The sequence below is a fragment of the Bufo gargarizans genome, chromosome 3, assembly GCF_014858855.1.
Source record: "Bufo gargarizans isolate SCDJY-AF-19 chromosome 3, ASM1485885v1, whole genome shotgun sequence".
Classification (NCBI taxonomy): domain Eukaryota; kingdom Metazoa; phylum Chordata; class Amphibia; order Anura; family Bufonidae; genus Bufo; species Bufo gargarizans.
In genome coordinates this window covers 263,650,535-263,676,398 of record NC_058082.1, presented here as the reverse complement: position 1 = coordinate 263,676,398, position 25,864 = coordinate 263,650,535, and the positions used below count along the sequence as shown (strand labels likewise).

Genomic DNA, 25,864 nt, shown 5'->3' with positions numbered 1-25,864 from the left:
ACAATCTGCTTGCTGATGACCAATACAGTGTAATACTACATGTTTATATACAGAACACAGAGCACTGACAGGTTCATAACCTCACTTAGGCTTTTATAGTGTAACTGTTATTCATGTTTTTTTTTTCTTAAATGTGTAGGGCTAGTCAAGTGATTCTGAATATTTTTACCACATACTTTGTTTTATACACTGTCAGTGGTGAGCGCTCACAGAGTATGGGCTCATTCACACAGCCGTTGCCCCTCCGTTGCCATATTGCGGCCCGCATAAGGCGGGTCCGCAATATACGGGGCATCGGCCGCGTGCATTCCGCATCACAGATGCGGACCCATTCACTTGAATTGGTCTGCAAATCCGGAGATGCGGTGTGGAACGGAAGCATGGAACGGAACCCTACGGAGTGCTTCCATGGGCTCCGTTCCGTGCCTCCACACTGCAAAAAGATAGAACTTGCTCTATCTTTTTGCGCAACGGCCATATAAATGGGGTCGTGATCCGCATGCGGTAGCCCCACAGCCGATGCCTGTGCATTGCGGACTGCAATTTGTGGTCCGCAGCCCGGGCACGGAGGGGCAACAGTCGTTTGAACAAGCCCTATGTGTGATCTGTATTGCTGACTAATCACACAACCATATTTTTTTTATCTGCATCCAATCCAAATTTTTTTGCCAATGAGATGTGGAACAATTCATTTCAATTGGGCTGCAAAAAATGCGAACAGCAAATCCCTTTGTCCATACCAAAGTTCCGCAAAAATATAGAACATGTCCTATTATTGTTCATTTTGTGGACAAGAATAGGCGTTGCTACAATGGGTCTGGGGGGAAAACGGATGCAACATGGACGTCACACAGATGTCATCTGTATCTTCTGTAGATCTGCATTTTGCAGATTGCAAAATACATACGGTCGTGTGAATGCACCCTAATTAGCTCCCAGGAGAAGCATGAGATCACTGTCTGATCTCCTGCATTTCCTGGACAGATCACACATATCGTACACTGTCAGCGCCCACCACAGACGATGTACTGATGTCAGCCAGACAGGGCAGAATATGTATAGTATATATGGCCAGAGATATAGGAGGGAGGCAGTAGGTGCATCAACAGTGAGCCACGGGGGTCTTCACTAATCAGAATCACTTGACTTGCCCTACACATTTATGAAAAAAGACACCAATAAAGTTTTAAAAACGCCTATAATACACATGAGGAAGGTTGTAGTGTGGGAATACAGTATTTTTTGCCTTGAGGGCCAATTTGAGAGATGGGAACAAGTGGATAAATCCTTGAAACCATACTATTCCTGATTACTCTACTGAGGTCACAAGCTTAAATACATACATGCAGACACACCTCATGAGAAGCCACACATGCCTCCCCTTCTCCTGTGTCATCTGTAGTCTGCTGTCAGCTTGCTTCCTCAGACTTCTCTTCTAGTTCTGATTTAGATGGAGACTCCCTGCCCAGGCCGAGCTGCATGCAGCGACAGGAGACTAGCAGACCTGTCAGGCTCCAGCTAACAGCTGGTAAGTCAGCCAACAGTCTTTCAATGTTGAGGGTTCCTGCTCTGAAAAGTTATGCTGGGAGTCGGGGATAGGCGCAACTACTGGAGCTCAGAAGCAGAGGAGGAGGGGGCAAGGTAACAGCTGCTATAAAAGAGGAGACTAAAGCGCGCGGGACTAGCTGCAGACATCCTCATTGGTAGCTAATGTCTTCTTTTACAGAGCATCCAGTCCTCCAGCCCGTATTTATCGGGTTTGGTGCACCCTTAAGGGGAAAATGTGATGCGCACTGTGCAGTCCTACAGCCCAAAGCCACCTCCCCCCCTGCAATGCATCTTGGCTGCGTGCCACTGGCAAGGAGGGCCCTGTGGGCCCCCCTGGCTTAGGGGCCCGGTATCAATTGTGACCACTGCGACCCCTATAGTTACGCCACCGCTTGCTCTTGCTTAACATACATTCATTTCATCAGTAAACATTTCAGTTTTTTAGTTTGAAAAGAATATAAAAGCCAGAGCTGGTCTCACTGACCTCCACAATGTGATGAATAGGTGAATATAAGTAGTGCACAGTAGTATGAATTGCTTTTGAGTCTTACCCTTTTTTACTATTTATTATATTGCACATCAAATATATATGACATATTTAGCATTTCAAGTTATTTCTATTAAAATAAATTGTACAAATCTTTAAATTGAATAACAAGTTAAATTGGAAGGCAAATATGTTATAAAAATTAATTTGATCTAGAAATATATGAATTATTCTAACTGATTATAATATTTATGTGAACAGGAAAAAATATGTTAAAAAGTCCTTTCACCAACTTACCTGGTTCATTATTAAACATAACAGTGTTACATGAGTCATTCAGGAAATTCAGGATCCTGGGCCACTCTGCACTCATAAATGACCTTAAAGCACTTGCTTCATTATTCGATAATTTTGATAACCAGCAATTCTGTATTGCAGAGACCACTGCTCTATCCTCAAGGGTCTGCTTGACATTTTCTTGCATACTTTGCAAGTCTTTACCTGAAATAAAATAAGAATATCATTGAAAAGTTAAAAAATGTTCTCAGAAAGAGATGTGGTGTCATTATGAACCATGTCATGAAAAGGTCCAGAAAGTCCACGTCTATATTTATAAAAAAATAAAATGACTTAAAGATTCAGGATGATAAATACCCATCACAAATTTTTCAGATTTTATACATTGATGTCATTAAAATAAAAACAATGCAGTTTCTGAAAATCTTGGAGTCTTCAGACGCTGTGGAGGAACCCCCTGATGCCACCATCTCCACTGCACTCAGACCGGCTGGGGGCTCTTCTGCTCGAGTCCCAACCATATATGTACCCAAGTCTGACAGTCTAAGCACAGTGGAGATGGTCGCATTGGGTGGCAACGGAGGAGCAAGTACACACGAAACAATCTTTCCTTCACTGGATCAGAATTTTGAGAAAAGCCCAGGGAACCCCTGTAATCTAAATCATAATTTTATTTTTGTTAAAGCCAAATGTAACCTATTGGAATTTTACAAACCAGCTTTTTGGTCCCATATTGTTTACAGAAATTACAATAGCCTCACATAAAAGAAAGCAGAGGGCAGAGTCATTACTTGGTGACTAACCACATTTCTAGAATGGGAGCAAGAGCTCCTCTGTAAGAAGGGAGACAGGCGATGTTGTGGTAATTGTCATATGTTATGTAAGAAATAGGTAGTGGCCTGGCGAATTTCTCAGTGACACAGGCAGATCACACAAGACGATAGAGATCTTATATTGTCACCCAATAGTGGATATATTATATAGAAAGACATTACAAAACAACTCTAGTTCCAGACAAGTTTTAGTAAGTAATATTAGTAAGCTAAACCTGCTTTGAAATCTTTAAAGGGGATACCCAGGACTACAAGATTAATGGCCTATTCTTATTAATCATCAAAATCAGATCAGTTTAGAAGGGGCGTTGTTCAACTGATTAAAGGCACCGTCTACTTTACTGTTTACCAGGCACAGGTCTGTGCATTTGGTAGTGCTGTCAATGGTATCAAATGGGCCTAAGCTGCTGTGAGATGCAGTACCAGGCACAGCCACTAAATAAAGTATGGAGTGCCTCAGCACCTTCAATCAGCTGGAGATGGACAAGCACTGTACTCAGCCTGCCCAGTGAGTAGGGCAGTGTGTATACATGCAAACTGTCGCTTATTTTTATACAGAGGACTCTGGGACCTCTACTTTCATGATCAGTCAGGGTCCCAGCAGTAAGACCCCCAGGGATCATACATTTATCACCCATAGTTAGTAGGTGATAAATGTTGTTTGTTGGCCAAATCCTTTAAGATAAAAGTCAATACATTATAACTTTGCAATTCTCAAAATAACTAAAAATGTAAGACAGTGGTAAATGGAATTTATATTTTAGGGTAGTAAGGTACACAAAGGTGAGAAGGAGATAAAGACAAAGCAGAGTTTAAGATACATTTAGTAAGTGATAGTCAACCTGGATAAAATATAGCAAACATTTATCAAGACTGGAGTACCCATATACCGTCTTGATCACCCTGAACTGGAGTGAGATGTGCCTAATTTATTAAGAGGCAGATACCTCACAATCAGGCGTATCTCTGCCCTGTTGTGTGCCTGAAACTAAAGTCTATGCCAGCCAGGGGCTAGTGCAGACTTCAGCTATAACTTCCGTCACTTTCTGCTGACAGTTATAGTAAATAAGCTAAGCTAGCTCCATGTGCAGCAGGTACCAACTGTGTAATGCAGCTGACACCCAGCTGCAATGACCAGGATCAAAGATACCTCTGATCCTGGTCATTTAAACCCTCAGATGCTGCTGCCAATAGTGACTATGGCATCTAAGAGGTCTCTGTCCTTCAATCGGAGTCCTTGGCAAAATCGCAGGGTTCTGACAGGTTACTATGGCAGCCTGGGGCCTTGTGAAGGCTCCTAGGCTTGCCATAGGAAACTGCCTATTAAGCTCTGCCTACAGGAGGGCTCAGTAGGCTGCCAGTAAAAATCCCTTAGACTAAAATGGTATACTATGCAGTCTATGGTAATTGCAATCGAATGATCACAGCATCAAGTCCCCTGAAGGGACAAAAATATGATGTAAAAAATGCAAAAAAAAAAACCATAAAAACGTTCAAAATGTAATCACTCCCTTTCCCCAACTTTAGATATAATAAATAAAAAATATAAATAGAGCTGGTAATTTTTGTCTCCTTGCCCCCTCCAAAAAATGAATTAAATGTGATAAAAAGTCGTATGTACTCCATACTAATACCAATAGAAAATAAAGCTTGCCCCACTAAAAAAAATAATCCCTTAATCCCTATGTAGACAAGCAATGAAAAAAAAAATATTAAATTTTTTTTTTTTTGTAAAACATAACAAAAATTATATACATTTGTTTTTGCTTTAATCATAATGACCCACAGAAAAAGGCTGTCCTTTTATTTTTTATGAACAGTGAAAGTCGTAAAAGAAAAACCCAAAAAACAATTGCAGAATTGTGATTTTATTTTATTTTTATTTCACCCCACAAATAATTTTTTTCCATTTTTCAATAAAAGACACGGTAACTTAAGTGATGCCATTACAAAATACAACTTGTTCTGCAAAACACAAGCTCTCATATGGCCCTGTGAGTGGAAGGCAGAAACTAAAAAAAACTGGCCCTTATGGGGTTAACAACTTTTCTGTAGGTGACATAATAGTAGTGAAACTATGAGCTCCCTCTCACAATGGAAAACTGATTAACTGGATATTTATCTGAAGAGATTTATCTAACTATTGCACCAGCATTAATCCATCCTCTGATTTCAGCTCAAGTCAGGCCAGAACAGACAGAACGCATAAGGCCGAATGCACACGGCTGTTGTTCACGGCCGTGAGCGGTCCGTGGAACCGCGGCCTGGATTCCTCCTGAGAGCAGGAGCGCACGGCGTCATGGGTTGCTATGACGCCGTGCGCTCCCTGCTGCCGCCGCAATACAGTAACACACTGGTATGATCTATACCAGTGTGTTACTGTACTGTGGCGGCAGCAGGGAGCGCACGGCGTCATAGCAACCAATGACGCCATGAGCTCCTGCTCTCAGGAAGAATCCAGGCCACGGTTCCACGGACCGCTCATGGCCGCGAACAACGGCCGTGTGCATTTGGCCTAAGGCCTCTTTTACACGGGCGTCAGTTTTTAAGAGGCGGGTGCGTTGCGGGAAAATGCGCGTTTTTTCCGTGCGAGTGCAAAACATTGTAATGCGTTTTGCACTCGCGTGAGAAAAATCGCGCATGTTTGGTACCCAAACCCGAACTTCTTCACAGAAGTTCAGGCTTGGGATTGATGTTCTGAAGATTGTATTATTTTCCCTTATAACATGGTTAACTCACCTTCTCCTCTTGATCGCGTAGTTCCCGGTCTCTTTACTTCTTGAATGAGCTATGGGCTAAATGACCTTTGGTGACATCAGATCACATGCTCCAATCACATGGTCCATCACCGTGGTGATGGAGCATGTGATCTGACGTCACCACAGGTCCTTTAGCCCACAGCTCATTCAAGAAGTAAAGAGACCGGGAACTACGCGATCAAGAGGAGAAGGTGAGCTAACTTTTTTTTATTTTTTTTAACCCCTCCAGCCCTATTATACTATGCATTCTGTATTCAGAATGCTATTATTTTCCCTTATAACCATGTTATAAGGGAAAATAATACAGTGAATGGACTGTCACCTAGCAACCATGCATGAAAATCGCACCGCATCCGCACTTGCTTGCGGATGCTATGCGATTTTCACGCACCCTATTCACTCCTATGGGACCTGCGTCGTGTGAAAATCGCACAATATAGAGCATGCTGCGATTTTCACTCAACGCACAAGTGATGCGTGAAAATCACCGCTCATGTGCACAGCCCCATAGAAATGAATGGGTCCGGATTCAGTGCGGGTGCAATACGTTTACCGCACGCATCGCACCCGCACGGAAAACTCGCCTGTGTGAAAGGGGCCTAAAAGTCTAAAAGACACATATTCTTTTCTAGCAGGTGAGAGACTACTAAATCAATGGCATTTTTTGCAAACATGGAAACAAAATTGAAAATGCATGCAAACTTAGGGGAACTAAACATTGTGTGTGTTTCCCTTTTCGTCCTCGGCAGCACATGAAGGGTTAAAGGAAACCTGTCACCAGGATTTGATGTATAGAGCTGAGGACATGGGTTGCTAGATGGCCGCTAGCACATCTGCAATACCCAGTCCCCATAGCTCTGTGTGCTTTTATTGTGGGAAAAAAGCGATTTGATCCATATGCAAATTACCCTGAGATGTGTCCTGTACGTGAGATGAGTCCAGCGTGAAGGAGCCCAGCACCTCCCCGCATTCTCAGAATCTCCTCTTTGCTCCCCGACGTCAGAAAGCCAGAGCATCATAATCTCACGAGTTCCACAATAAAAGCACACAGAGCTATGGGGACTGGGTATTGCGGATGTGCTAGCGGCCATCTAGCAACCCATGTTCTCAGCTCTATACATCAAATCCCGGTGACAGGTTCCCTTTAATTTTGCCTCATTCTCCCCACTAGGACCGCCCACCTAGATTAAACATATGATTAGTATAATGACTTAGATAGTATATAAACACACCCCCAACAACCATACTCTGTGTATGGTTGTTGGGGGCGTGTTTATATACTATCTTAGGCTACTTTCACACTTGTGGCAGAGGATTCTGGCAGGCAGTTACGTCACCAGAACTGCCTGCCGGATCCGGAAATCCGGACGCAAACGGATACATTTGTCAGAAGGATCCGGATGCAGAGCCCTTTGACAAATGCATTGCAATGCCGGATCCGTCTTTCTGGTTGTCATCCGTAAAAACGGATCCGGTATTAATTTTTTTCAAATTTTTAAAGGTCTGCGCATGCACGGACCGAAAGAACGAATCCATCAATGCAGCAATTTTATGGAAATTAATGCCGGATCAGGCATTCAGGCAAGGGTTCAGGATTTTTGAATTAACTAGTGGTTCACAATAGCATTTACGTACTAGCTCAAAGTATATCTTTTTACTGCCTAAATAAAGTACGTTAAAATTATTTTTATTAAATTATATATTAAGATATCTGCAACACATTAGGCTTGGTAGGGTGAAAAGGGATATCACAGACTGATGATGCTGATCCCTATAATCATCACTACCACTAGAGCTCCAAAATATAAGGAGCCAATGATATATGGCGTGTTCCTTAATTTATCTGGGGTGTAATGGTAGCTTCTATACATAGGCACCTGATTGAAACAGTGGGTGAATGTGACAGGTCTCTAGTAAGAGAGACTCTGCACACCACACAGTGTCAGGTAGCACTACTAGGATAGCCCAAACCCCACTCGATAAAAGTATAGGAACAGGCCGTAGGCTTCTGCAGTCAGCAAATCAATCTGTAGTTGTTGCCACAGAAAGTGATTGCTCGACGCGTTTCTCTTGTCCAACCTGTTAGTTGGTTCATCAGGAGCAAATAACTGAAGCCTCTGTTTTCACCGCATGTCACCCTCTCACACCGGGTGCATTACAGAGTAACAAGAGGTCTCAGAGATCATCTGACTAAAAGAAGAACTATATGCAGTTGGTATAATGCATATAGTCCTCTCTTACACATCAAGCTCACTGTCACCGTTTTAATATCATTCCCCTTACACTGGGGATAACGGTTATTAATGAACTGGGTGTTTTCACAGAATGTGCTGGACGCCACTGATGACGTGCGTGCAGCAAAGAGCCTTCGGCAATGTGGCTTTCAGGATTTTTGGCCAGAGAGAAAAATGCAGCATGCTGCGGTATTTTCCCTGGCCAAAAAACGTAAGAGGGACTGAACTGATGCATCCTGATGCATACTGAACGGAATGCTCTAAAATTCCAGGTCAACAATTTTCCCTATCTAGCAGGCGAGAGACTACTAAATCAATGGCATTTCTTAACCATGGAAACAGAATTGTAAATGCATACGCACTTAGGGGAACTAAACGCGCAGAACAGATACAATGAATGATTCTGCCAGTAACATGGTTAAGGTTTGAAAACCACCTTGTGCATCATGATCCTCTGAAGGTCTGATCCATCTGCTGAGCCAATATCCAATACTACTTCATTATGTTGCCCTTCTTGTTTTGTGGTGATGTGATTTACTTAATGTCCTCAGTGTCTCAACATTTGAGTTCTAATTCAACACACATATTTTTCCATCTAATTTCTGGATCACAAAGAAATTGGTCAGATTTCAAAATGTCAGTATCTGGTTAGCAATTCAAATGAAAGCAGCAGTAATTATGGCTTTTCATATTCTGGCATGCCGCACTGCATCAAAACTGACACAAATTCTGGGTTCCCTAATACCAGAGTGAGAAAATTAGTGTCCAAAATGATATGGAAATATACTGCTCAGAGATTAATAACTGCTCTTCCAGAAAGAAAGATGGTCCTTTCAGTAGGTCTATTAAAGTGTGTGAAAGAATACGGAAAATAGCTGAGATGCCATGTCTCCTGGAGGCAGCCAGCTCTGCATTATTACTCACAAGCTGTAATCACGGCTGTCACTTGTATTTTGATGTATAGAGAGAGAGACACATAAGTTGTGCATTACTCCAATATGCCATCTCTTTCAGAAAACACTATAGTTATCCTGCACTGAAGTCTTCAGCATTAGCTGTTTATACATTTCCTCTGAGAAATTGATCCCATACATTTAGCAGCTTAAACCTTCAAGGGAATATTGATCCATGGTGCAAAGAAAATGTCAATAACATTTTTAAATGAATGGTTTATATAAAAAGGCAAAATTTGGCCAACTAAAAGGCACGTAACGATTGTCGTCTTTATCACTGGGGACTTGGCAGCAAATTGAAATGTACATGTATAGCACAGCAATGCTAACATTCACTGGATGTGATACTTTGACGTGAAGTATTATTGTAAAAATTTCAGTCCAATGATTTATATAATATGCTATTTAGCCTTTTTTTTGGGGGGGGGGGGAGTAGGGGTTGTTACTTTAAACAACTGCAAATTACTATAATTAGTAAGCCATATGATATAAACTGAACCAAATGGTGGTTATGGAGGATCTGTGAATGATGTACTGTTATGGGATCTGTGAATGGCACACTGTTATGGGGGATCTGTAGATGACACTGTTAGGGTCCATTCACACGTCCGTTGTTTGTTTCCTGATCTGTTCAGTTTTTTGCTGAACAGATCTGGACCAGATCTGGACCCATTCATTGTCAATGGGTCCTGAAAAAAAACGGACAGCACAATGTCAGATTTTTTTTCAGGACCCATTGAAAATGAATGGGTCCAGATCTAGTCCAGATCTGTTCAGCAAAAAACGGAACAGATCAGGAAAGAAACAACGGACGTGTGAATGGACCCTTAGGGTCCATTCACACGTCCGTTGTTTCTTTCCTGATCTGTTCCGTTTTTTGCTGAACAGATCTGGACCAGATCTGGACCCATTCATTTTCAATGGGTCCTGAAAACCTGAAAAAAAAAAAATCTGACATTGTGCTGTCCGTTTTTTTTCAGGACCCATTGAAAATGAATGGGTCCAGATCTGGTCCAGATCTGTTCAGCAAAAAACGGAACAGATCAGGAAACAAACAACGGACGTGTGAATGAACCCTTATGGGGCGATCTGTAGATCATACTGTTAAGGGGCGATCTGTGGATGACGCACTGTTATAGGGATCTGTGAGTGACACACTGTTATGGGCGATCTCTCGATTACACTGTTTTGGGGGGGGCATCTGTGGCTGACGCTCTTTTGGTTGGATATGTGAATGACACTCTTTTAGGGGGATCTGTGGAAGACACTGTTTTGGGGGAACTGTGGAAGATTGTATTTTGGCAGGATGTGTGGATGACACTGTTTAGGGGGGATCTATTAGACCTCTAAAAGTCCGTGTACAGGAACACATAAGAAACATAAAAAAAGGTCTTGAAAGTCATGGAGTATCGGCTCATTATAAAAAATACCACCCAAAAAATCCAGAAGGTCTAAAGTTTATGGGAGTAGAATCCGTACAAAATCATTGGAGGGGAGGCAGTCTTTTGGAAAAAATTAATAAACAAGAAACCAAGTGGATATATACGAATTAGGTACACTACAGCCGGGAGGTCTAAACGTTGATTTCGACCTACAAGCTGTATTGAATTAGAGTAAAAAAAATATATAAAAAAAGCATGCTCATGTGAATGGGGACTTAATAGCATCCGTCTTCTTCCCCCTGGGGATGAGGAGATTCCAGTATAGGGTTAACAGCAGGATAGGAAAACACTGTGGAGGAACACATCTGACTCCTGATTAATTGCAATGGACAAATAAGAAGGAGGGGGAGGGTGAAATCAAGTGTGCCCCTGACGAAGCTCTAGGAGTGAAACCCGGGTCGGGCAGAAGCAGCAGACGCTGGGAATTTTATGCGTTTTAAAAATTGTCTTTAAAGAGAGTTGTCTTGTAAGTACGGACAAATAAAAAGTTTTAAACAAATATATGTGGAGCTTCACTATTGCAGAAGCCATTCTTGTCCACAGAAATTTTGCAGGAATCTGAAGAAAAGGAATACAGATTTGTCCGAGGTATACATCATTTGAGTCCGTGTGGGGATCTAACCAGATTGCATAGAAACGTGGCTGTTCCGACAGAACAAGAACAACCTACCACGGAGGGATTGCATTCACGCCCTGTTTTTTTTCTCGCATTTTGTGAGTATAATCAGTGCAATGCAGGTTACTTTTACATACGGACTCACACTATTATAATTCCATTGGTTGCAGGATATCTATTTGAGGGATATTTGCAGCCCTCGGCTCTCTCTGTAAACGAGGAAGTAAGAAGGATTAAGAACTTGCACACTGACCTGGACCAGAAGCGCGGTCCGAACCCCATATATTGTACCAGTTCAGGAAGTGGGACTCCTACACTCATAAAGCCTATGCACTAAGTGAAAGGACTGCCAAAAATTATAAGGAACCGGCACTCCAAAACACCCTTTTTTACACATAAGGGAAGGCATCATACACACCCTTGAAAAAATATGAATGATGGCCTGCTGGTGACCCTCAAAAACATTTGGAGCAAGGGCCTGCTGATCTGACCATCTAAAACATTAGGGGGCGAGGGTCTGCTGCCGCATTGGTGACTCTAGGTAACCTCTGGGCAATTGCATGTCCCCTTGACGGCGATGATCCATTCGGATGCCTGCCCTGTCAACTTTCGATGTTCTTTTATGTGCCTGCCATAGTGATCACGGGCAATCAGGGTTAGATGCCTTAGAGGGAGCCTGAGAAAGGGCTACCACATCCAAGGAAGGTCAATGGCTGAAATCTGATTGGCTGTTGTTGCCTTGCCCCTTTTTTTTCCTAATTATGAACCATCCAGAGAGGGTGGGTCAAGTTATTAAAGCACAAGCATCCAAAGAAGGCAGCAGGCATGCAGCAATTACCCACTCCCGAATCGGGGAGGTAGTGACATAACTAGCAATACAGCAGTCCTAGGCGGCTCTGTTATTGGAATGAGTACACTTTCCGTTAACGAGGATCTATTTGAGGGCATGTCTGGTGCCAGCAGCCAACTTGCGCCCAACCTCCACGACGTTCACCCAGTGTGCCATCATGGTGAGGATTGTGTTGACCAGACTCTTGGCTACTGAGACTGGACTTGTAGGTGAGGGCCTGCTGCCATTTTGTTGACTCTGGATAACTTCAAGTATAGCACCTTCTAGTATAGGACCTTCTGGTATAGCACCGTTTTGCTTGTCCTCTCCACCAGAGGAATAAGAGATGATAAGTTCTCTTTGTAGCGGGGGTCGAGACGAGTGAACAACCAGTCATCCGCGTTGTCTAAAATGGGAATAACGCTCGGGTCATGGGAAAGGCAGTCTAATATGAAGTCAGCCATGTGTGCCAGAGTACCAACAGGCAAGACTTTGCTGTCATCATCAGAAGGTGAGCTGACCCTGTGAAACATTATATGCGAGGGCCTGCAGTTGAGCTGACACTGTAAAACATTATATGCGAGGGCTTGCAGTTGTGCTGACCCTGTAAAACATTATATGCGAGGGCCTGCAGTTGTGCTGACCCTGTAAAACATTATATGCGAGGGCCTGCAGTTGAGATGACCCTGTAAAACATTATATGCGAGGGCCTGCATTTGAGCTGACCCTGTAAAACATTATATGCAAGGGCCTGCAGTTGAGCTGACCTTGTAAAACATTATATGCGAGGGCCTGCAGTTGAGATGACCCTGTAAAACATTATATGCTAGCGCCTGCAGTTGAGCTGACCCTGTAAAAGATTCTAGGTGAAGGCCTGCAGTTGAGCTCACCCTGTAAAACATTATATGCGAGGGCCTGCAGTTCAGCTGACCCTGTAAAACATTATATGCGAGGGCCTGCAGTCGAAATGACCCTGTAAAACATTATATGCGAGGGCCTGCAGTTGAGCTGACCCTGTAAAACATTATATGCGAGGGCCTGCAGTTGAGCTGACCCTGTAAAACATTATATGCGAGGGCCTGCAGTTGAGCTGACAATGTAAAACATTATTTGTGGGCCTGCAGTTGAGCTGACCCTGTAAAAAATTATATGCAAGGGCATATATGCTAGGGTATTATATGCGACTAATAAGCATGTTGATATGATGAAAGAGGAGGATGAGAAAAGGAAGATGTAACCATATACCCTTTTTTGTGGTGGAAGGGGTGCATGGGAATACAGTGTATTGAGTACAATAAACAACACATTTAAAGTGCCTTTGTTCATCCGCATTCCTCTATTGGAGTCAAGAAGTCTGGGGCAAACCAGGCCTTGTTAATTTTCATTTGACAGGCGGATACGCTTATCTGTTATAATGCCACCAGCATAACTAAATACCCGCTCAGACAAAACGCTGGCGGCAGGGCAGGCCAGCACCTCCAAGGCGTAGAGTGCGAGTTTGTGCCATGTGTCCAGCTTGGACACCCAGTAGTTGTAAGGCACTGAAGGATCACTGAGTATGCTGACACGGTCTGCTACGTACTCCACCATCTTCCAAAACGTTTCCCTCCTTGTGACACTAATCTGCACATCAGGGTGAGGGTGCTGGCGGGGTGTCATGAATCTGTCCCAGGCCTTGGAGAGTGTTTCCCTGCCTCTGTTGGAACTGCTGTGTGTTCCCCTTGTCTCCACTCCTCGGTTGGCCAAGGAACTATGGACTCTGCCGCCCGCGTTCTCAATTTTTCAACAAGGACCTTCTGGTATTGCACCGTTTTGCTTGTCCTCTCCACCACAGGAATGAGAGATGAGAAGTACTCTTTGTAGCGGGGGTCGAGAAGGGTGAATACCTAGTAATCCGTGTTGTCTAAAATGCATATAGTGTGCGGGTCGCGGGAAAGGCAGCCTAACATGAAGTCAGCCATGTGTGCCAAAGTACCAACAGGCAAGACTTTGCTGTCGTCATCAGGAGGATCACTCTCAATCTCCTCATCCTCTTCCTCCTCTTTTGCCCACCCACCCTGAACAGATGGAATTAAAATTCCATGGGTACTACCCTCTGTAGCGGAGGCAACCATCTCCTGCTCCTCCTCCTCCTCTTCATCGTCTAATTTGCGCTGAGAAGACGGACGGAGGGTGGTCTGGATATCACCCTGTGTAATGTCTTCTTCCCCCATTACCACCCTTTCCACATGCAAAGCGTTGTCCTTAATTGTAAGCAGCGAGCGTTTGAGTAGACACAGAAGTGGCATGGTGACGCTGATAATAGCGTTATCACCGCTCACCATCTGTGTTGATTCCTCAAAGTTTCTTAAAACCTCACAGAGGTCAGACATCCATGCCCACTCCTCGCTTCTGATTAGCGGAAGCTGACTGGAAAGGCGACGACTATGTTGCAGCTGGTATTCCACTACTGCCCTCTGCTGCTCACAAAGCCTGGCCAACATGTGGAGCTCCAGCGCTTGTTCACGTTGCACAACAGCCTGTGAGATGGCAATTTCAATTGCTGCTGCAGCGTTGACAGACCAGCTGAAGCTGTCGATGACTTGCGGAAATGTGCACACACGCGGCGCACCTTCACCAGTAGCTCAGGCAAATTGGGGTAGGTTTTGAGAAACTGCTGAACCACTAAGTTTAAGACGTGAGCTAGGCATGGGATGTGTGTGAGCTTGCCGAGCTCCAAAGCCGCCACCAAGTTACGGCCATTATCAGACACAACCATGCCTGGTTGTAGGTTGAGTGGCGAGAGCCACAGCTCAATCTTGTCTCTTATTCCCTGCAACAGCTCTGTGGCGGTGTGCTGTTTGTCCCCTAAGCATCAGCTTCTGCACGGCCTGCTGACGCTTCCCCATTGCATTGCTGCACTGCTTCCAGCTACCGGCTGATGGCTGACTGGTGCTGCATACGGATAATTCGGAGGTGGAAGTGGAGGAGGAGAAGTGGGGATTGGAGCCATTAATGTAGGTGCTGGCGGAAACCCTGAAGGAATTAGGGCCTGCAATCTTCGGCGTCGGAAGCACCTGTGCCATCCCAGGGTACAACTTGCTCCCGTCCTCCACAATGTTCACCCAGTGTGCCGTAGGGTTGGGCGATATCAAAAATATTCAGACGATAACGATATTAAGAAATTTATCGGGATAACGATATATATTGTGATAAATACCTGTTTAAAGGAAAAAAACACAAGGAGACATTATACTGTATGGGGCAGCCACAAGGAGACATTATACTGTATGGGGGCAGCCACAAGGAGACACTATACTGTATGGGGGCAGCCACAAGGAGACGTTATACTGTATGGGGTCACCCACAAGGAGACACTATACTGTATGGGATCAGCCACAATGAGACGTTATACTGTATGGGGGCAGCCACAAGGAGACATTATACTGTATGGGGTCAGCCACAAGGAGACACTATACTGTATGGTATCAGCCACAAGGAGACGTTATACTGTATGGGGGCAGCCACAAGGAGACATTATACTGTATGGGGTCAGCCACAAGGAGACGTTATACTGTATGGGGGCCACAAGGAGACGTTATACTGTATGGGGGCCACAAGGAGACATTATACTGTATGAGGGCCACAAGGAGATATTATACTGTATGGGGTCCACAAGGAGACGTTATACTGTATAAGGGCCACAAGGAGATATTATACTGTATGGGGGGCCATATGGAGACATTACACTGTATGGGGGGTCACAAGGAGACGTTATACTGTATGGGGGGCCACAAGGAGACGTTACACTGTATGGGGGCCACAAGGAGATGTTATACTGTAGGAGGCAGGGGGCCACAAGTAGATGTTATAATAAAGTCTTGTGGCCACAGGCCACCATACATACAGTAATGTCTGCTTGTTGCTCATGTTTGGGGGACTCATGTGACTCATTATTCCCTAATGTCTGCTATTATAGATCAATGTGCTGACACTATTCTATGCTTTTTAGGGTCTCTCACTCACTCCTGTTCCTCTGCCTGGACACTCCTCGGAGGCCAGGAGTCAGGCGAAGTGGCAAACTCTTCTGCGGAGGGAGTCTGAATAGACTTTTCCCACGGCTGCTTTGCTTGTGTGCTCTGATTCTGACATCAGATGTCGGTGGGCAGAGATTTGAATATGGGAGCAAGGAGGAGGGAGAGCCAGGGGTGGACCGCTGCGGGAAGTAATACGTTTGCAATTTCGTCATTAGAGCACACGAGCAAGGCAGCCACAGGAAAAGTCCCTCCAGAGACACCCTACTCACACAGAGTTCGCCACATACAATAGAACCGGCACGGGTGGGTGACGGGCGGTGATGTCAGATGGTGGGTGGAGTCTGGAGACTTGAATAAGGGAGGCGGAGCAAGAAGGAGCCAGAAGCGAGTGGTGGGAGGGGAAGTAAACGTACTCAGCACTATGCAAGGTGCAGGGGTGGCGGACGCATATTTAGAAGCGGTCAGCGCACATGACCGCTTCGATGACATCACAAAATACCGCGGTAAATAGGAAACAGCGATATCGCCATATCGCCGTTTTTTTAATACCGCGGTATATCGTGAACACCGGTATACTTCTCAACCCTAGTGTGCAGTCAGGTATAGCATCCCTGGCCAAATGCACTTGTCCATGTGTCCGTGGTTGAGTAGACCTTCCCAGTAACTGCAGTGGTTAGGGCACGTGTGACGTTTCGGGACACATGTTGGTGTAAGGTGGGCACGGCACACCTCGAAAAATTGTGGTGGCTGGGGACAGTACTGTGGTACAGCTGCTGACATCAGGCTGCGGAAGGCCTCAGTGTCAACAAGCCTAAATGGCAACATTTCCAGGGCCAGTCATTTTGAAAGGTGTGCATTTAGTGCTATGGCTTGTGGGTGGGTGGTTGGGTATTTGCGCTTGCGTTCAAATGCCTGGGGTAATGACATTTGGATGCTGCACTGGGACAGAAAAGTGGATGTGGTCGCTGATGGTGCTTGCGAAGGTCCAGGTGCAGGGCAGGAGGCATCCTTGCCTGCGCCTTCGACAGGCGATTGGCCAGAACATACCATGGGGAAGAGGAGGCAGTGGTGTGACTCGCAGACACAGATTGTGGACCCAGTGCTTGGATGCCATGTGGCGGATCATGCTGGTGGTGATGAGATTGCTAGTGTTCATGCCCCGGCTCATTTTGGTGTGGCACAGGTTGCAAACTACTATTCTTTTGTCATCCGCACTTTCCTCAAAAAAGTGCCATACTGCAGAACACCTACCCCTTGGCAAGAGAGATTTACACAAGGGGGTGCTCCGTGAAACAGTTGTGGGCAAGTGTGGTGTGGTCTGCCTTCTCCCTTTTACCACCCCCCTGCCTCTTCCAGCCTGTTGCGGTGCTGCAGATCCTTCCCCCTCTGTACTGCTGTCCTCGCTCGGCTTTCGGCTTTCCACCTTCCCAGGTTGGGTCAGTGACCTCATTGTCCACCACCTCCTCTTCCACTTCCTCACTCTGATCATCCTCTTGATTTGTTGACCTAACCACAACCTCAGTGATTGACAACTGTGTCTCATCCTCTTCATCAACCTCTTAAGTAATTGCAGTTGACTCATTGGCAACTGTGTCTCATCATCATCCACCTCATTAAACACTAATTTCCGTTCCCCACCGTCATGTTCTTGTGACTGTCAATGCTCAAGAGGTTGGGAATCAGGGCACAAGATCTCATGTCCCTCTTCAAGCATGCTTGGCGAGAGGGCCAAATCAAGTAATGACGATGAAAAGAGCTCCTCGGAATTTCCGAGTGTGGGATCACTTGTTTGGCCAGACTCTCCATGGGGGGAGGGGGGAGGATCAGGGAGAGGATTCTGTTGACCAGACTCTTGGCTACTGAGACTGGATGTCACAGTTCACAGCATGAGTGTATGACAGCATCTAACAGTCAGAGCTAATAACAGCGAAAGTGAGACAGCTAGAGCTAATGTGTTCATAGCCAGCAGTATAGTTTAGTTGGTGGGGAAAATCTTTGGAGGTGAGCAGTCGAAAAGGAAGCGTGTGTGACAGGCCATTGTCTACTAACTGAATGTGAATAGTATCAGTGACATACTGAGGTCAAGGCACACATTAGGCAATAGTGTTATTATACACTTAATGTGGTGAGGAATTATTGGACATCCTTTGCCGTCTGGTCTGTTCATATATTCCTCTTCCCCCACATAAACTTTGTCCCCAGGGAGATAGCAGTGCCTGCAAGTTGGCTGGCTATCCCCCTGGTGAATTATCCCTGAGAAATTAGGGGGATTGGACTACATTCTATGTTAATAATCTTCCCCAATCATTTTAATATATATCCAATAAAAGTTATATTTTAGCGACACCTATTTATTTAGTTCTGGCACGAGTAGTCGCCAAATGAATTACATGATCTCTGGGTTAATCCTCACTGTGCTTCTCACCTGTGTAGAAAATGCTCCCTAACATACAGCTTCAGTGATTCCAGTAGTAAATATGACTACTATAGTAGTAGCAACCCCCCCCCCCATTTCCTTCCGCACTGTCTAGAAATATAGCCATATAATTTTTATTAATTGAGAAGCGCTCTCACTATGAGATCACTACACAAGTACTAAGAGAAGGAAGGTGGTGGCAAAGCCGCAGTACATTTACACACTCGATTACACTAATGAATGCATGAGAAGTTGGACCAGAATTTTGTCATTTTGTCCTCAGAAGAAACGGTAGGGGGCACTAACCTACTTTTATTCCATATATATTGCATCCATTATTAACTTGCAATTCCATATTGATTGCATAGTAATCCTTTGAATATCTAATTAATTATGATGGCGTGTTAGTGTTGCATGTGTACCTGTCATGGTCTTACCTTCTCACTGTTCTCCTTCGTTTGACATGTGCTGGCGGCCATCTTGGTTTCTGGGTTTCTTGTAGCCTCCCACCCTGCGGCTCCTCCTTCCCACTGGGAGGAGCTGGATGCCTAGCTCATATATATAGAAGGTCTGTGGCTTCAGTTCCTTGCTTGGTCCTCCTGTGTGCACATGCTTCAAAGACTGCTGCTGCTTCTGGTTCCTGATCCTGGCCTCGTCTGACTACCCCGTTGGTTCCCGATCCTGGCTTCGTCTGACTACCCCGTTGGTTCCTGATCCTGGCTACGTCTGACTACCCTCCTGGTTCCTGACCTCCGTCTACGCAAGACCCTGCTTCAGTTTAGCCATCCGTTTGGACTTTAGCTACGGCTTGATTTTCAATAAAGCCTTCTTATTCCACCTATCTCTGTTGTACGTCTGGTTCATGGTTCCATGACATTAGGACCAAGCCATGAATTCTGACGGTACAGGGCCATCCTCGCTACCTACGCTGGTTGCCAGACTTGATCAGCAGGATCACCTGTTGGGTCGGTTCGCTGTGGCGTTACAAACCCTGCTTGAACGCACGGCTCATTTAGCTTCCGTTGCCGATGGGTCAGTTGTCGCTCCTGGGCCCGCTCCTACTGCCGCTCCGGTTGTTGCGCCAGAGTCTACCCCGACACCTGTTGCTGCACCTGCGGTGTTTCGGGGTATGACCGGTTCTGCCCCCCTTCCACAGCGCTTTGGGGGAGAGCCAACTCAGTGCCGAGGTTTCCTTAACCAGGTGGCCATTTATTTCGAGTTGCTGCCACATGCCTTTCCTACTGAGAGATCAAAGGTGGGCTTCTTGATCTCGCTGCTCTCGGACAAGGCCTTGGCCTGGGCCAGCCCTTTATGGGAGAACAACAATCCGGTGGTTGCCGAGTTTTCCGGTTTTGTTGCTTCTCTTCGGAAGGTATTCGATGTGCCGGCTCGTGCTGCCTCTGCTGCGAAGCTCCTTATGTCCATCAGACAGGGTTCACGATCCGTAGCTGAATACGCCATTGAGTTTCGTACCCTGGCAGCAGAGGTGGGCTGGAATAATGAGGCTCTGGTTGCTGCTTTCTCTCATGGTCTCTCGGATGCCTTGAAGGATGAGATTGCAGCCAAGGACCTACCAGTGGAGCTCGAGTCCCTTATTTCTTTCCTGATTTTGATTGACACCAGACTCAGGGAGAGACCTTCCTTTAAGGAGAGCCTGCGGAGGCCTTCTAACAGATTGGCGCCTACGTTTGCTGTCCCACCCGTGCCTCCCTCTCCTCCCACGCCTCCTGGGGATGACTGGTCTGGGGGTCAACCCATGCAGCTGGGGGTTGCTCGCCTGTCCGAGGGGGAGAGGGTACTCCGGAGACGCGAGGGCCGATGCATGTACTGTGGTCTCGGTGGGCATTTTCGGTTGGCATGCCCGAACCGTCCGGGAAACGCTCGCACCTGAGATCCTGTCGGGGGCAGATCTTGGGTGGAGTCTCCTCGTCCCCGGTTTCCCGTGTTGACAAACCACTGATTACTGTTGTCCTCTCCTGGGTCGGGGGCTCGGTGACGACCCAGGCGTTGGTGGACTCTGGTGCTGGTGGCTTGTTCATTGATAGTGTGTTCGCCGCCGCCAATTCCATTCCTCTGCAGCCTCGAGGTTCCCCACTGGCTCTTGAGGCGATAGACGGCAGACCCCTTCTGCCGCCACACGTGACTCAGGAGACCCTTCCAGTGGGGATGGCCATTGGTGCCGTTCACAGAGAGTCGGTCTGTCTCCAGGTTATTTCGTCTCCACACTACTCGGTGGTCTTGGGGTACCCCTGGCTCCAGAAGCATAATCCGACTTTCGATTGGAGATCGGCCGAGATCCTCTCGTGGTCACCGCAGTGTGGGGCTAGTTGCATCCATGGGCCTGTCAAGTTGCTGTGTACTTCCTCGGACTCTCTGTTGCCTCCTGAATACGAGGAGTACCGGGATGTATTCGATAAGGTGCGTGCGGTTGCCCTACCTCCGCACCGCCCATACGATTGTGCCATAGAGTTACAATCTGGTGCCGTTCCTCCTCGTGGCAAAGTCTATCCACTGTCGGTACCGGAGAATGAGGCCATGGAGGAGTACGTGAGGGAGGCGCTTTCACGCGGACACATTCGCAAATCCTCGTCCCCGGCAGGGGCTGGATTTTTCTTTGTGAAAAAGAAGGGCGGTGAGTTGAGGCCTTGCATCGACTACAGGGGTCTCAATCGCATCACGATCAAGAACGCTTACCCGATACCCTTGATTTCCGAGCTGTTCGATCGCCTCAAAGGGGCCACGGTCTTTACCAAACTCGACCTGAGGGCGGCATATAACCTGGTAAGGATCAAGGCGGGCGATGAGTGGAAGACCGCGTTTAACACCAGGACCGGTCATTATGAATCCTTGGTTATGCCCTTTGGGTTGTGCAATGCGCCCGCAGTCTTCCAGGAATTCATCAACGATGTTTTCCGTGACCTGTTGCAGCAGTGTGTGGTGGTCTATTTGGATGACATCTTGGTATATTCTGCATCCATGGAGGCCCACATTCTGGATGTCAGACGAGTGTTGCAACGCTTACGAGAGAACAAGCTGTTCGGTAAGCTTGAGAAATGCGAATTTCACCGATCCCAGGTAACCTTCTTAGGTTACATCATTTCCGCTGAGGGGTTCTCCATGGATCCTGAGAAGGTTTCGGCTGTCTTACAGTGGCCCCAGCCCAGTGGGCTTCGTGCCCTGCAGCGCTTTTTGGGCTTCGCCAATTATTATCGGAAGTTCATCAGGGACTTTTCCATGCTAGCCAAGCCTCTCACGGATCTGACCAGGAAGGGCAGTAATCCTCAGGTCTGGCCGCTCGAGGCCATCCGAGCTTTTGAGGCTCTAAAGTCCGCCTTTGTGTCGGCTCCGATTCTGTCGCATCCCAACCCTGGGTTGCCTTTTGTCCTCGAGGTGGACGCGTCTGAGACGGGAGTAGGCGCCCTCCTGTCTCAGCGTAGAACACCAGAGGGTCCTCTGCTTCCTTGTGGGTTTTACTCCCGGAAACTGTCTTCCGCGGAGTGCAACTATCAGATTGGTGACAGGGAGTTATTGGCCATCGTGCAGGCCCTTAAAGAATGGAGGCACTTGCTCGAGGGCTCGGTGGTTCCGGTTCTCATCCTGACGGACCACAAGAATCTGACCTACCTCTCTGAGGCCAAGAGATTGACACCACGTCAGGCCAGATGGGCTCTGTTCTTGTCACGTTTTAATTACGTGGTCTCCTACCTACCCGGCTCCAAGAACATCAGAGCGGATGCCTTATCACGGCAGTACTCCGAGCTGTCCGGGGAGGAGTCGATTCCGACTACGGTCATACCCCCGAATCAGATCCTGGCTGCTATTCGCACCAGCCTGACCTCTCCTCTGGGTGAGCAGATTTTGGCGGCTCAATCTGGTGCTCCCTCTGGGAGACCCAACGGCAGATGTTTTGTGCCTGAGGAGTTGCGCACTCGGTTGTTGCGAACCTACCATAACTCCAAGGCCGCGGGGCACCCTGGAAAGAATCAGCTGTCCTGGGCGGTTTCACGTCTGTTCTGGTGGCCTTCTCTACGTTCCGACATCGCCGCATATGTAGCGGCATGCTCCGTTTGTGCCCAGAGTAAGTCCCCTCGGCACCTTCCGTTGGGCCTTTTGCAACCCATAGCCACCGGGGAGCGTCCATGGTCACACCTGGGGATGGATTTCATTGTGGACCTTCCTGCATCCCGAGGCCATACGGTCATTCTCATGATTGTGGATCGGTTTTCCAAAATGTGCCACTGTGTTCCTCTCAAGAAGTTACCCTCTGCACAAGAGTTGGCCTCGATTTTTGCCAGGGAGGTCTTCCGGTTGCACGGTTTGCCCAAGGAGATTGTGTCGGATCGGGGGAGTCAGTTTGTGTCCAGGTTCTGGCGCGCCTTTTGCTCCCAGTTGGGGATTCATCTCTCTTTCTCCTCGGCCTACCACCCTCAGTCCAATGGGGCCGCAGAACGATCCAATCAGGCCTTGGAGCAATTCCTTCGTTGCTATGTCTCCGATCACCAAGACAATTGGGTTGACCTCCTGCCTTGGGCTGAGTTTGCCAGGAACACGGCGGTGAACTCTTCCTCTGGGACGTCTCCCTTCATGGCCAATTATGGGTTCCAACCTGCCGTGTTACCGGAGGTATTCTCTCCCCAGGATACTCCGGCTGTGGAGGATCACCTTTCCGTCCTACGTACTTCTTGGGTACAGATCCAGAGGTCCCTTGAGGTCTCTGCGCAACGCCAGAGACTCCAGGCTAATCGCAGACGAGCGCCCGCTCCTTCCTACCAGGTCGGAGACCGTGTATGGTTGTCCACCCGCAACCTCAACCTTCGAGTGCCCACTCCCAAGCTGGCGCCTCGCTTTGTTGGTCCCTTCCGAGTGCTTCACAGGGTAAACCCGGTAGCCTATGCCCTTGCGCTTCCTCCTGGCATGCGGATCTCCAACGTGTTTCATGTCTCCCTGTTGAAGCCATTGGTGTGTAATCGTTTCACTTCCTCGGTTCCTCGGCCCCGTCCGGTCCAAGTGGGCAATCGTGAGGAATATGAGGTGAGCAATATCCTGGACTCACGCCTGGTCCGCGGTCGGTTGCAGTTTTTGGTCCATTGGCGTGGTTATGGTCCAGAGGAGCGTTCCTGGGTTCCCTCCACAGATGTCCATGCTCCTGCGTTGCTCCGAGCCTTCCACGCACGCTTCCCTCTGAAACCGTTCCTTACTCCGCGGAGGAGGGGCTCTTGAGGGGGAGGTACTGTCATGGTCTTACCTTCTCACTGTTCTCCTTCGTTTGACATGTGCTGGCGGCCATCTTGGTTTCTGGGTTTCTTGTAGCCTCCCACCCTGCGGCTCCTCCTTCCCACTGGGAGGAGCTGGATGCCTAGCTCATATATATAGAAGGTCTGTGGCTTCAGTTCCTTGCTTGGTCCTCCTGTGTGCACATGCTTCAAAGACTGCTGCTGCTTCTGGTTCCTGATCCTGGCCTCGTCTGACTACCCCGTTGGTTCCCGATCCTGGCTTCGTCTGACTACCCCGTTGGTTCCTGATCCTGGCTACGTCTGACTACCCTCCTGGTTCCTGACCTCCGTCTACGCAAGACCCTGCTTCAGTTTAGCCATCCGTTTGGACTTTAGCTACGGCTTGATTTTCAATAAAGCCTTCTTATTCCACCTATCTCTGTTGTACGTCTGGTTCATGGTTCCATGACAGTACCTGCATGATAGTTACACTAAAGTAGATGAACGTGTAGTCAATATAGCTTGGAGTAATAGAAATTTATGATCTAAAAGAAGTACTATTGATCATGGTGGTTCCAAAACACAGGTCTCAATGATATTATCATAGAGACATGTTCTCCTTAAAGGGTCACTGATACTACCCATATTAAAGTTTACATTTACATTTAAAGATGTTTATAATTTGTAAGGCTGGAAAAGACATATGTCCATCTAGTTCAGACTGTTATCCTGCAAAGTTGATCCAGAAAAAATCGAAAAACTCCATGAGTTAGAAGACAATTTTCCTTAATTTAGGGCGAAAAAATCCTTCCCAACTACAGTTAGGCAATGAACAAATGTTTGATGGGATGAGAAATATCAAAGGCAGGCTTCTGGATTGACTAAAAAAACTGGTAGTTTATTAAAAACATACATAGTAAAATAAAGATAAAAGGCTAGCTATGCATTTCAGTGGCGGGCCTACATTAGTTGCCCTCCTCTGAACCCTCTCCAGCTCTGCTATGTCTGCCTTGTTCACAGAAGCCCAGAACTGTACACAGTACTCCATGTGTGGTCTGACTAGTGATGCCTGACACTGTTTGCTACAATCAATCGAGTTTATTGTCAACTAAAATTTCTAAGTCCTTTTCATGTCAGTGTTACCAGTGTTTTACCATTTAGTATATATTTCTTACATCACTTCACAGAGAGATACGTGTTTAGTTTTTCCTGCTAAGACAATAGACCCAGATACAGCAATACAAACAAGCAATTATTTAGCTGTAAGGAAAAGTGTTTTGTGACTCATTGGAGGCAAAGAGAGATTCATCCGAGCATGAAGTTATGTAGCAATGTGTCATCTGCAAAGATATACCTCTGGTTCATCAAGAACAAAGTCAATGGTCAAAGCAGAACATAAATATGTCACATAATATCCTTAAAGCTTTTTTGATGTAGTCTCTAGGAAATGTGCACTGAGATATAAACAAGTCACCAATGCCGGTATTTCTTTTTCTGGCAGATACATTACAGAGATATACAGTAAGCCTATATCTGTAAATCATCCTGCCGTAGTACAATACTTCTTTCTCTATATAAAAATGATAAATTCTCTTCATGTATCATTTGCTTTCAATTGTCTCTAGTAGACCTCCTAGTCAGAAACTACAGGCTTTCTTGGTATCCTTATCAAAGGTTTGATATTAGAGTCAATAGTAATGAAAAAAGTATAAAACGGTTGCGGCATTGCCACGAAAAAAGATTTTTATTCCTTTAGTGCACTAATGGCCAGCACTGGAAAGCTGAGTAGCTGAGGTGCACTGAGGAGATAGTCCTTGCCCCTTTGTGTTCTGAAGCCCTTGTTTGCATTAGGAATAAAGTTTTTTTTTCTCAGGAACTCTGCAAATAATTTTCACAAGGTATCATTGCAATCAGCAGGATCGACCTTACCGGATAAACACCTCCTCAGTATAAAGTTTTCAGTATGCAGAAAAATATGTTTCCAAAAAATAGCAAACATTAAAATATACAGATATCTTAATGTATATTGCTTGCATATCTTTAATTACTATACTTAGCATGATCCACTTTATAGTATAAACTTCTTTAAGAACAGTTTAAATACTAAACATCAAAACAGCTTTATTATTTTGGAAATACATTTTATGGTTTGTTTTATTTGCTTGTTTTCCAGGTTTACAGAAAATCAAGGTAGATCTAGAGATGAGCAAATTTTTAAAAA

The 25,864-nt window shown here is 46.2% G+C and overlaps 1 protein-coding gene across 1 annotated transcript in view; it reads right to left on the bottom strand.

Annotated features, from left to right (window-relative positions):
- The window catches only part of LOC122931526 (dynein beta chain, flagellar outer arm-like), a 466,905-nt gene that overhangs the window by 308,075 nt on the left and 132,966 nt on the right, over window positions 1–25,864 (bottom strand). Inside the window, exon 47 of the mRNA XM_044285594.1 lies at window positions 2,333–2,536. Within this exon, the coding sequence (XP_044141529.1) occupies window positions 2,333–2,536 (204 nt within the window). The remainder of the gene's footprint in view (window positions 1–2,332; window positions 2,537–25,864) is intronic.